Source organism: Cryptomeria japonica, chromosome 8 (genome assembly GCF_030272615.1).
Source record: "Cryptomeria japonica chromosome 8, Sugi_1.0, whole genome shotgun sequence".
Lineage (NCBI taxonomy): Eukaryota > Viridiplantae > Streptophyta > Pinopsida > Cupressales > Cupressaceae > Cryptomeria > Cryptomeria japonica.
The window spans coordinates 410,408,354-410,420,980 of NC_081412.1; the positions used below are offsets into that span (position 1 = coordinate 410,408,354).

The 12,627-nt window shown below is 32.8% G+C and overlaps 1 protein-coding gene across 5 annotated transcripts in view; it reads left to right on the forward strand.

The window, feature by feature from the left end:
* The window catches only part of LOC131028572 (uncharacterized), a 56,337-nt gene that overhangs the window by 32,821 nt on the left and 10,889 nt on the right, over positions 1-12,627 (forward strand). For 3 of the 5 annotated variants that reach the window (XM_057958880.2, XM_057958882.2, XM_057958883.2), the window contains 3 exons: positions 583-683; positions 972-1,040; positions 1,146-1,247. In XM_057958880.2, the coding sequence (XP_057814863.1) occupies positions 583-683; positions 972-1,040; positions 1,146-1,247 (272 nt within the window). Of the gene's footprint in view, positions 1-582; positions 684-923; positions 1,041-1,145; positions 1,248-12,627 lie in introns of all 5 variants that reach the window. The other 2 variants (XM_057958879.2, XM_057958881.2) reach the window with 1 other exon arrangement.

Consider the following 12,627-nt stretch of genomic DNA (forward strand, 5'->3'; position numbering starts at 1 on the left):
GTTTTTTATAGCCTCTTTTTTTGTTAGATGGTAGGATAAAGGAATGAAACCACATTGCACAGTCATTACTAATGGTATATTGCCTGTTACCCCAGATGCAATCTGAGATTTCCAAGAGTTACAAAGATTAATAACATGACCTGTGGAAGATTGTGCTTATACTTGTTTCTAGATAACATTAACAATGTAGGTTCAATGCAATGAAATTTGATGCCATTTCTTCTTTTGTTTTCATGAAATGTTGAATTGATGTGAAAGGGGAAGTAATAATGGGGTGAGCTTTGTTGAAACAGGCTTTGGCTTAATGCATTTGATAAGTTTAGAATTTTTTGCAGTTAATCAGGTTTAACCATCTTCAATGTTACAAAGAATAATTTGCATGTGAGAATTTAAAATTTGTCTCTTTACATGAACTACAGTGGAAATTTTGTAAATTTTTGAGGATTGGAGGCAACCGACACATATTGCAATTGCCAAATTTGCAAGATTATGACATTCTTCTACTTTGTAGCTTTAGTAATCACAATGTATTTGAGAAAGCTTTAGAAAGATGATCATTTCTAGTATATGTTTTCCATGCAGCTTTGCAGTGGGTCCAAGAAGATACCATCACTCTTTTTACTACTGAAGGGCTTATGCAAATCGGAGGTTCTGTAGTGCCCCGACGCATTAATAATTCACAAGTATGCATTTATATCTTTTCTCTGATTACTTGAGTGGGTGTTTCAGTCCAAACTCATTAAAATATGACAGTTTTTGGGTTGTTCCTCATTCTTGTAGGGTTATATGATGCTTCATTTCTTGGGATGGGGTATCCAAAATTGAAAATATTTGTAATTGTGGCTTTTTCATTCTGCATCATATATATCCACAAACTTTTGTATCTTAACCTTTTTTTGAAGATTCTTGTGTATATTCTATAGAATAATCAAGGGAGATTGAGAGCTTCATATAAACATCAGCGATTTCAGGAAGAGGACTACATGGATCCCAATCAGGGCCTTTGTCTTGGTGCCATCTTTGACATTGCAGCAACAAATGTGAGTCATTAAGGAATCTGTGCTCATTTCGTTTGTGGAAAAATATATTATAAGGTACTATTACTAATCATTCTAAATCTGTTGCAAATTTCAAATACATTATAGGGATTGGACTTAGGGCGCAGATTCTGCATATTTGGGTTTTGTCGTTCTATTGAGATGCTGAGTGATGTGGTGGAAGACACAGTTTTGGAGCAGGGGGGAGAGGTATATTCTTACATACATTTTGCTTCTGAAGCTGCAGTAAGCATATGGATTGTGGAAAATTGAAATCTGAAATTATTGGTTAGTTGGAGTAGAGGAAAGTTTTGCTACATGTTTTTCCTTGACAATGATAAATTGATGGATATACTTCTTTTTCAATGCTGAAAGGGTAAAATATCAGAAATGTATTCACACACATACACATTAGAAAATGTTGAATAGTCTACTTCATATCAGAAAAAATCAACATGGTATGAAGTTGTTACTATTAAAAATTCCATCCAACATATTATAATTAAATTGTTAAGGGTATCAGGTGCAATTCAGGAAATCCAGAAGTATGGCTTGATCATGTTAATCATAAAACTCAAATGATGTTATTATAACTTTAATTAGTAATTAGTTACCGAATTGCTGGAAACTAGGCTGATTCCAGGTACGAAACATCCCAGAATTGGAGTCGATGCAGAATTGATGTGGAATTGAGGGTTTAGATAAAATTATGAATAATAATAAAAAATTTAACTCTGAGAATAAGTGACGCTTGATTGCTTATAAATCAGGAATGGCAGAATCGATGCTTGCTATTTTACTTGACGGATTCATAGAGACTCATTCAATCCACTTGGTCCACTTTGACAATAGAAAAGAGAGGCCCACCCAAACCAGCTCTATATTTGCAGTCGACCTTCTGGCGCCCAGCTTTGCCTTGCTTGCAATTCATTCAATCATTCGGGACTGCTCTCGGTGGCACAACTCATATTAATGAATGTTTAGGTCTTTCTTAAATTGATGTAATTTAGAATATTTGAGTTTCATTTATATTTATTATATATTTAATATGTTCTGAAATAATTTAATAATTAATACTACTTGCAATTGCACTTTGGTGTGCAATGAGTACGCAAAAGAGGTGTGGAAGGTGAATTAGGGAAAATTTTGGTGTATTTTGCATACATTTGTTCAGTGTGTAAGTTTAATTGGTAGGCCATTTAAAAAAATGATGTTGTTTGTGCAATCAAGGTCTCAATCGAGAAGTAATAGCTTAAAATTGACTATGCATCCAGTTATATGGATCCAAACATGACTAAAACAAAAACTTTGAATTGAGAAGATATCTAGGTTCCATTACCAATAGGATCATGTTATGTTTGCAATAGGTGGAGAGGGAGATAGATATATATAAATAGGTAGAGAGGGAGGGAGAGGAAAGGGGAGAAATAGAGAGAGGAGAGAGAAGTAGAGAGATATAAAAGGAGGGAGTGATAGTGAGAGAGGGAGAAATAGGGATAAAGAGAGGGAGAGATAGGGATAGAAAGGCCGAGATAGAGAAATAAATATAACTTGGAAGAGAGAGAGAGAGAGAGAGAGAGAGAGAGAGAGAGAGAGAGAGAGAGAGAGAGAGAGCTTGGAAAAGATTAAGGGTGAGAGAGAAAGAAAGAGAGAAATAAATATAACTTGGAAAAGATTGAGGGTGAGAGAGAAAGAAAGAGATAAATATATAGATAGGGATAGAAAGGCAAGATAGAGAAATAAATATAACTTGGAAAAGATTGAGGGTGAGAGAGAAAGAGATAAATTAATAGAAAGGGAGAGATGGAAGGAGAGAGGAAGAGGGTGACAGTATGATGAATCAATAAGGATCCGGACAACTACTCAGGGGGGGGGGGGGTGAATCAGTAGATAGAAAACTGACTAAACTTTCACCAAACTCAAAAACAATCTCACAAGTCAATCTTTGAACTAATTGGTTCAAACACTAAACTACAAACTTCAATAGCATTGACAGTTTACCGGTTTAATTGGCATATCAAAATATCAGTATAACAACTCTGAAACTTCCAAATCATTTAACAAAAACATTTAAATACTTTACTCATAATAGTAAAAGCACATTTCAGATTACTGCCGGTCATCTTATCATAACTAAGTGGATTTAACAGTTAAGCAAATTAGCCATAGCAAACATAACCACAAAAACCCTTCACCACTTGACACAATGATTTTTGACGTGGAAACCCAAATGAGAAAAACCACGGTGGGAATGAATACCCACAAGTATTCTGAACTCTTCTGAAGTTCGCCCTGTTAGGAGCCAAGCCTATTAAAGCTTTACAAAAAGTCCTGTTAAGAACATATCCTGTTAGGGACCACCCGGTTAAGGGATTGACTATAATGCCCTGTTAGAAGCAATACTTTGTTAGGAGTAACCTCGGTAGAGGATTTGAAATCCAAGCTAATGGATCACCTGGTTAGAGGATGATAGCACTAAGCCTGTTAAAGCTTACTCGGTTAAGGGATTTGACTGTTGTAATTGTTAGAGAACAAGGAGGGTTTGCTGATCTGGTAAATAACACTACTCTGCTTGATCAGATCCTTTTCATGCTTCTATCTGCCTTCACACATACTGCAGATACACCTTCTGGTTTGGCAATCAATCACACTAACACTTAACCAAAATTGCCAACTCTACAACAAAACAACTCATCGACCTTATAAGCAAAACAATAGGTCGGTAACACATCACAAACCTAAGATCTCATAGAGATTACAAATAAATCGGTTCAAGTATGACCGTTAGATTACATAGCAATCATTGCACATAGTTCAAGACAACCTCGACCGCTCCTTGATCATCGCTTCATCGATTCCTGTAACTCATCATGCGGTTTCCTCTCCATGCTATGCACTCGCTCATTCCCAAGATAAAACCGTTATCTCTATGCGCCAAAAACCATTTGAAACTCATCACATACAACATGCATACATGGCATAATCATTACCGTTCACCATGTGATCATAAACCAATACAATCGATTCACCAAGCTCCATCGGTTAGGGTTTGACACGTCAACAAGTAGGGTTACCTGTTGATCTCACTGCTTTTTAAGTAATACCGGTTTCCTTCACTAGCTCACCTATTGGTTGCAAAACAACATCATATACCGGTTACAATTGACATCAATGACAACATAAAAGTTTATCAATGCAATCTTCATGCAAATGCCAACAGAGGGAGAGAGAAAAATAGAGATAGAAAGAGGGAGACATGAGATGGTGGAGATGGAGACAAAAATATAAAGGTACTGGAAGTGATGTATAGAGGTAGAAGAATATAGAGAGAGAGTAGGAGAAATTGAATGAATAAAAGAGAGATAGAGATAATGAGATATAGATAGAGGGGGAGAGGGAGAGATGGGAAAATAGAGCTAGAGGGAGCAAGAGAGAGATAAAGGAGGTAATAGAGAGGAGAGAGGGGGGAGAGATGGAGATTGAGATAGGGAGAGAGAAACAAGGAGTGTGTGTGAAAGTGTGAGAGATATTGAGATAGAGATGGGGAGGAGTAACAAGGAGTATGTGAGCAAGAAAGAGAGATAGATAGACAAAGGATAGAGAAATAAAGAGATATAGAAAGAGGAAATGACCCAAAGAGAGGGAGAGGGAGAGATAGGGATAAAAAGACAGAGTGATAGAGATAGGCATAGTGGGATAGATAGATGGGGAAGAGAGAGAGAGAGAGAGAGAGAGAGAGAGAGAGAGAGAGAGAGAGAGAGAGAGAGAGAGATGTACGAAAAGGTAAGGGGATAGAGATAGTGGGGGGAGAGAGAGAGAGGAATGTGGAGATGGAGAGGGAGATAGAGAGGAAGAGGGAGAGGGGAAGATAGAGAGATAGAGAGAGATGGATAGATAAATTAAATGTATTATATAAATTAAAATAAAAATTCAAAATATGACTATTCTACAATAAATTAAAATTTTAATAAGATAAATAATTATAAATCAAATTAATTCTAACAACTTTTAATTATTATTTGTAATCTCATAAAAAGACAAATATTAAAAAATAAATTTCAAATTTAAATCTAAATTAAAAATTGAAATAGAATAAACCAAATGCCAAGTCAAAATATATGAAAATCCAAATATTAATAAAAATAATAATTTTAAAAATTATAATAAATAATAAATATTTAAAATTGAAAAATAATTAAATAAAAAATAAAAGTATTTTTAAAAATTTATTAGTATTGAAATATTAATAAAATATGTACCTAAAAAAATATAATTAATAGATTACAAACAACATTAACACTAATTGAATCACAATCCAAATTCTAATATTTATCATATCTTGAATGATGTTTTATGTAGTTAGTTAGGGTATGTTCTCGCATTATTTAGATCAGATCTTTGGATATTGTATTGTGTTTAATAACTTAACTATAACTGTCTTTTTCCTTTTTCAATTGGTTCTTCCATTTCTTGTGGAACTTGTTGTGTGCAGCTTGGGCTAGAATTAAACCATAACTAAGTATTTTAAGGGTTATGGTTAGAATTAAAAAGTCTTAATATCAGTTTATAAATTTGGCATTAATAATAAACATTTTTAAAACATTGATTTTTTTTATGTACAATTCTATTTCCTATGCGGGATTGAGTATTTATTGGATATAAAATTATTAATCAAATCACCACAATATTTCTAAAGCTTTACAATTAACTATAAAATTATAATGAATCGTAGTCTTTAAAATTCATAAGATATATATTTTTTTTGATCAGATTCATAAAATATTTATTATCTAAGACAAATAAATAAAATAAAATTAGATTTTCATTTAAAAATAAATCAACAATGACTAATTATAATTTTAGAATAAGCTAAAGACTAAAATCTAGATTTAAAAGTAATCTTTTATTCTATTTTTATTCTTTTTGTATGCAAATTATTTCATATTAGAATTTTTAAATGATTAGTAAATTAAATAAAAATAAATATATCAAATACGAAATAGATATACATTAAATAAAAAACATTCTATTTTATTTAAAAAATCACTTTTAACAAGAAAATCAACTTAAAATAAAATGGAATTTATGTATCTAATTATAATTTACATGACAATGTATATCAGACACGACAGTAAAATATATCTTTATTCGCACATGCAATTATTACAGAGAAGAGACCAGAGATGGTCGGCCAAGGATTACAATAGACCCAACTATACCATATCACTTCCTTGACGGTACACGACATATTTAAAGGACTCGACGGTTGCCGAGAGGTACACAACCGTCAACCAACCGACACATAACTACTTGAGAGTGACAACCCACTTAATACAATTAATTAATATGCTGTCAAGTAACCAAAATTATCAAATGTAACAATATGTGTTTTATGCCAACTACAATGTCTTTTCTTTGATTTGTATCTTTTCACAAGACATCGTATCTCTTCATAACAACACCCGATGTGTAATTGTTCTTAATTGATGATAGTTATAATGTCATTGGATCTCTTCACTCCTTTCATAAATCGTTGGTCATTGTGCCACTTCATTCCTAATCATATCCCGTCTATATGAAACACTGCGTACTTAGACTTAACCAATGATATCTTATAATATCATCGTGTCATTTTATTAATGTCTTCAGATATCGATGATAATATTCTCCTTTTAACTAGTCGATAGTTAGTTGACTTCTTCCTTAAACATAATCATTATTCCTTCATACTGATCGCATTATGGTCAGTCCATTAGAGTCGCTGATAATGGATATTGTCTTCAATCTGTATTGGTTGTTAACAACCCAAACATGATAAATTTTCAGACGTCAATTATTATTCTGTGATTATCACTTGGAAGTTGGAACCAATCCCTTATTCCTCCTAACGTAACTAGGAAACCGTCTTATTCATAAGACTTCATGGTTTCCCATATCTTATTCTTGTATTAACATATAAGCATAGCTACTTCTAACTATTCCTACTAACTTTTATTAGCTATTGGTGTTTAAGGACTTCCACTTCTTGATCACAAAAGCAGTTAATTGTTTTAGTATGACTGGTTCAAGAATGGGTACATTACAAACCCATTGCAAAAACATCAGGAAGTGCAGTCCCATTGTTGATCATACTGTCACAACCCTCCTTTATCACTTTTTTTGATTTAAAATACAAAACTCTACTTATATTCTTTGGATGAATTATGGAATGAATATTGTAAGGGAATAAATTAATAAACCACACACACATGGAAAATGCATATATATTTTAAAATTGTTATTTAATTTCCCTCACCCAAATTAAGGCACATGTTGTAGGAGGAATAAGAAGCTTCTAGAGGCTTCTCCACCTCCTTGCATGTAACTCCTCCCACTAAGCCCAATTAATGTGCATGGAGGCCAAATTGGGAGAGAATCTCATTTTTTTTCAATTTAAAATTAGGTAGTGGGAATTTGAAATTTGCTTTATAAAATAGGTACAAGTTTCAAAAGAAAAGTTAGCTATTCCATAAGAAAATTCTGCAATTTCTCCTTTGTAGTCCATTTTTCATTTGCAGCCAAGGTTTTGTTGGGAGGATTTCTCTCCAATTTGGAGGATCAAGGGAAACTCTACACCATTTTTGCAAGCATCCAGGTTCCTTCTACCTAGTTTATGCATCTTATTTTGTGGTAGATTAGGTTGATTAAATTATTTATGAGAGTGAAATTCATTTGCGTTTTGTTAAGAATTAGTTTTTAGATTTTAAATGAGATTCATTGTTTAAATGAGGTTCATTGTCTAAATGAGATTTATTGTTTAAGTTCTTGATATGAAATTAGTTTCAAATTTTGTAGAGAGTAAGATTCAATGTTTAATTTCTTGAAAAAAAAAAAATAATAGTTTTAGATTTGTAGAGAATAAGATTCTTTGTTTCAAATTTTTGAAAGAATTAGTTGAAATCATTTGATGAGAACTAGATTTATTATTTATTTTTTTTTTGAGTCTTGATAAGAAATTTAGTTTCAGATTTTTCTTAGATTCATGCAAAAAAAAAAAAAGAAGAAAAATTTTTAGATCAAGGGTTAATATAGATTGTTAAACTTGGTTGTAAGAATTAGATTACTGTTTTTTTTTTTTCAATCTCTGATTTGGATACTGTAAAAAAATTTATTATCTATCATTTGCTTGCTGGTAGTTTGGATTTTCAGTTTGAATAATCTAATGTTGTTTTGCTGTAGAATTAAATATTCATTTCTATAAACAAATCTTATTTTGAATAAATAAAATTCTCCTGTAGGATTAAACTCACCTCTGTAGATTTTAGATTGAAATCATACCAACAATACAGCCATAAGCCTGCATAAAACCATCTGCCTTTCATGGCTGGAAATAATTCTCTCTCTGGGATATTTTAATCTCTATGTGGAAACAAAAAAAACTTACCCTTAGTTGCTCATCTGGGTTTCAATCCTCTGCACTATGCTGGGATCAACTTATTCTCCCTGTGTTGTTAATTCCTCTGGGTTAATTATGCCTGAGAACGAACCCCCATTACTACTTAACATTTTAATTTATTATTGTTAAATCTACTCTCTAACTATCTAAAATACCCTGGAAAAAATAAATATAAACTAACAATATGATAAATCGAATGAATGAAACCGTACGTATATATATATATATATATATATATATATATATGAATGAAACGCTTCAAAGAAAAGACCATCGCATGAGAGTAATTGTCTGTATCGTTCCAATTTTATCGGATGTCTCCTCTTTGGCCCCACCTGCTTTGTATTACTTTGTAGCTTGACATTTGTAGTTTGTTGTGTGTAGTTAATTTTGATGATTCAATCTTTGAAGTCGAACTATGTAATTATGCACTATGCAGTGTGCATTGTAATCAGCAATCTCAAAATTAATAAAGACAATCTATATTTTAATGTTCATGGTGTAATGTTGACACCTATTTACTTTCACTCTCATTCTTTATGCAATTAGGATAGCTTTAGATCTAAACAGTTGGTTATTTTCTTATTTTATTTTATTTGAATTTTCTGCATTGTTTTGGTTTCCCAACATTTTACATCTTTTTCCCAGTAACATTCTGAAAATTGAAAATTGGTTTGCCAAGATATTCTTGAGAAATATATTTGCTTCTATGCCCATTACTATGCAATATATCAAGTCTACCAACATAGGCAATAATATAATCACTAACCATGTTGAATTGTATCATATAGCAGTGCATTTACTATGCATTAAGTATATACTAGGACTGATGTAATAGATTCATTAACATTCATGACAAGCCCAAGCGTATTTTATTGTCATGGGAGTATTGTTATGGGTTGTGTCCATATCAAAGACACGATAGGGCCTTACAATACTTAGGAAAACATTATGTGGCCAACATAACAATGAAATGTCTTGCGTCAAATGTGCACCTCACTTCATAAACTTCTGAAAGCGATTATTCCAAGATCAACTACAAAACTATTGAACCATAAGTAAAAGTAGAAACTATTCCGTGACAATTTTGAGGCACATCTATTGGGGAAACTGTTACAATGGAAGAAAAGCTCACGCCGTATGGAAGTTTGGCCAAGCTATTCCAAAGTTGTCTTGAAATATACATAGCTTTCTTCAAGAGAATAAAAGAAAAGATGATTAAAAATGTAGAACCACTAGATGATGGCTCTTACGGGGAGCTATTTAAACACTCAAAGAGACTAATAAACTCTTAAAATATATTGAAGAGCCAAACTATAGTTACAAAGTGATTCCAATGTAGCCCTAGTAAACCTTCAAAACTTGTACGAAGTGTTTCTATTTCCCATATAGTGAGGGGAAAACGAGTGCAGAGTGGGAAAGGAGTTATATTAAAATATAATTTTAATTTTCCTCATAATGAGGAATCTCCCTAATGAGGTACAAGAGGTGTAGGATATTGAACCTTACTACTCTGTAGACCATATAAATTAAATATTCACTTGGGAATTAAATAACACACTATTTATATTTCACTCTTTCTAAGGGGGCCTTCCTTGCAGAGCTATTTATACGTGTACCATGTCTTATGGTTCAAGGTTTAATCACTTTATGTTTACCCACCATCACTTTGTTCATTTTTGGTTTGAATAATTGTTTATTTACTTTTTCTATCCTAGGGCCTTTCTACCCTAGTGCTTCTCTTTCATATCTGGTTGTTTTTTCTGAGTACCATTGATCTATATTGGTTATTTGTGCACATGAATTGAAATTCATTCTTTTTCTTTTAATAAACAATCAAATTATGATTCACTGTAACTAGACATTTTATGGATTTTACAAACGCAAGAATGTATATTGCTGTCAACCATAGGAATTATACTATTCTATATTTGGAAAGAGGTGAAAAATGCCAAAGGTTTTTCATGGATGCAAGTGGAATCATTTGCAGAAGGTAGAATGTAATGTCCCTTTTTTAAATAGGATTTAATAATAAATAATAATAATAAATTAAAATATAAAAATAATACTAATAAAAATAAAATATAATATAATTATAAAATATAAATTTAATTAAGTTTAATGAATGGTCAAAGAGCATGAAATAAAGAGTTAATGACTATTGGAGGATTAAAGATATAAAAGGATTGAATCAGTCATCAACTTGAAAAGGAAAGGAGGAAAATATAAGTGACTTGAGGAAATATATAATAAATAATTATTTTCAAAAGACAGCAATAAGGATGAATAGTTGTGACTCTTTCAAAGGGTAGAAATAGTGAAAAGGTGTGACTCGCTCCCAATTTTAAGATATAAAAAGAAGATCAAATCATTTGGAGGGGCATCAATTCAGATCACAACAATTCAAAGCAGAAATGCAGAATGACACTCAGCAATAAAGGAATCCAAGTGTAATGTCCCCTACCTGATTAACATAATTAATCTATTTCAATATAGTAAAATTGATTGAGAGACTAATCATGAAGCCAGTCATTGATATTCTTCAATTTATTAGTTATTAACAAGTGCTTATTTATTTTTCTCATTAGATGATTAATTTCATTATTCATAGTTCTTAATATAGATATCAGACCCTGCTACTACTTCAGTTTTAAGGGAGAAGGGTCTATGTATGTTACCAAAGCGCTCAGAGACCAAATACAATAGGTTCCCTCAAAGTTTACAGATCCAAGCCCTTACCTATCTTGGGTCTATACCCTCAAGGCTTATGGGTCGCTGATCCCCACCCTATCTTGGGACTTAATCTATTGCTTGGATTTAGACTGCCCCTCTTTGGAACATCTCATTCTCATCTTCTTAAATACTGACCGTAATAACATGATTTAGACTATAAGTATACTAATTTATTATGCATTATGAATATATATGAAATTAAGTATGACTCTCATACATATTGCAGTCCATATTAATATTACTATTAATTCTACATAAGAACATTGTCGGCCTTCATATATTAAGCATACTTATTAAACACATCCCCATACATACCACCAAGAACAAGGGTGTTACTGCCTGTAACTTAATAACAGTTCTGATCTGATCTGATCGATGGTGATGTCACTAGAGGCTTTTGATTCCTTTCCTTTATATCTCTCAATGTGAAGGAGAGGTCACACCTCTTCATCATGTATGCCCTTTGGCAAGAGACACACCCTTTGAAAGAGTGCAACTCTTCATTATTTCTGCCCTTTGAAAGGGACACAACCTTTCACACTCGGATCTGCACTTCTCATTTTCTAAATTCTCCCCTCTTCAAATGAGTTCTCTTCTCTCTTTTATATCTCACATTTGAGGGAGTCACAACTTTCCATTTCATGCCTTTTGACCATTCATTAACTATAATCAGATTTTAATTATATTTAATTATATTTTTTTATATTTTAATTTAATTTTTATATTTATTCTTTTGTATTTTAATTTTATTATTGTTCTTTATTATTAAATTATATTTCAAAGTGGGGACATTACACCAAGAGATTTGGAAAATAATATGGTATTCTCACAAGGCAACAATGAAGGGTGGTGAATTCTGAGGTGGAACCCAAGGATAACGAGGAAACCGGAGTGAATTCTGAGAAGGAAATGAACAAAGACTCTGAGAAGGACCTGACTGAGGATAGGGATAGCGAGGACAAGGAAAGTGCTAGTAAAGGGCTTATCCTGGATAACCTCAAGAAGCTCTCTGAGGCTAGAATGAGTTTCGATAGATGGACCCACAAGACCTTGAAAAACCTGGATAAGAAAGGGATAAAAATGGATGAAAAGAGGGAGGATGAAAACAGAGAGCAGATTAATTGGAAGTAGGAAATGGAGAATAAGGTAAAATCGCTGGAAGAGGGAAAAGAAGCGATAAAAAATCTGATGGGAGTTATCCCAAGTATCCTCTTTGCTGTCACTAAAAACCTAGAGGACATCGCCAAGGTCGTTGATCATACTTGCACTCTTGAACCGGTCATGGATCTTGACCTGGAGGAAGAGACCATCCAGATTGGAAGCGGTGATGCTACTCCGGTGGGCGGTACTGCGAAGAGAACCAGGGCCAGTATCAAGAAAGCTGTGGCTGCTTCAGCAAAGGATCCCCCTAACTTCAAAGAC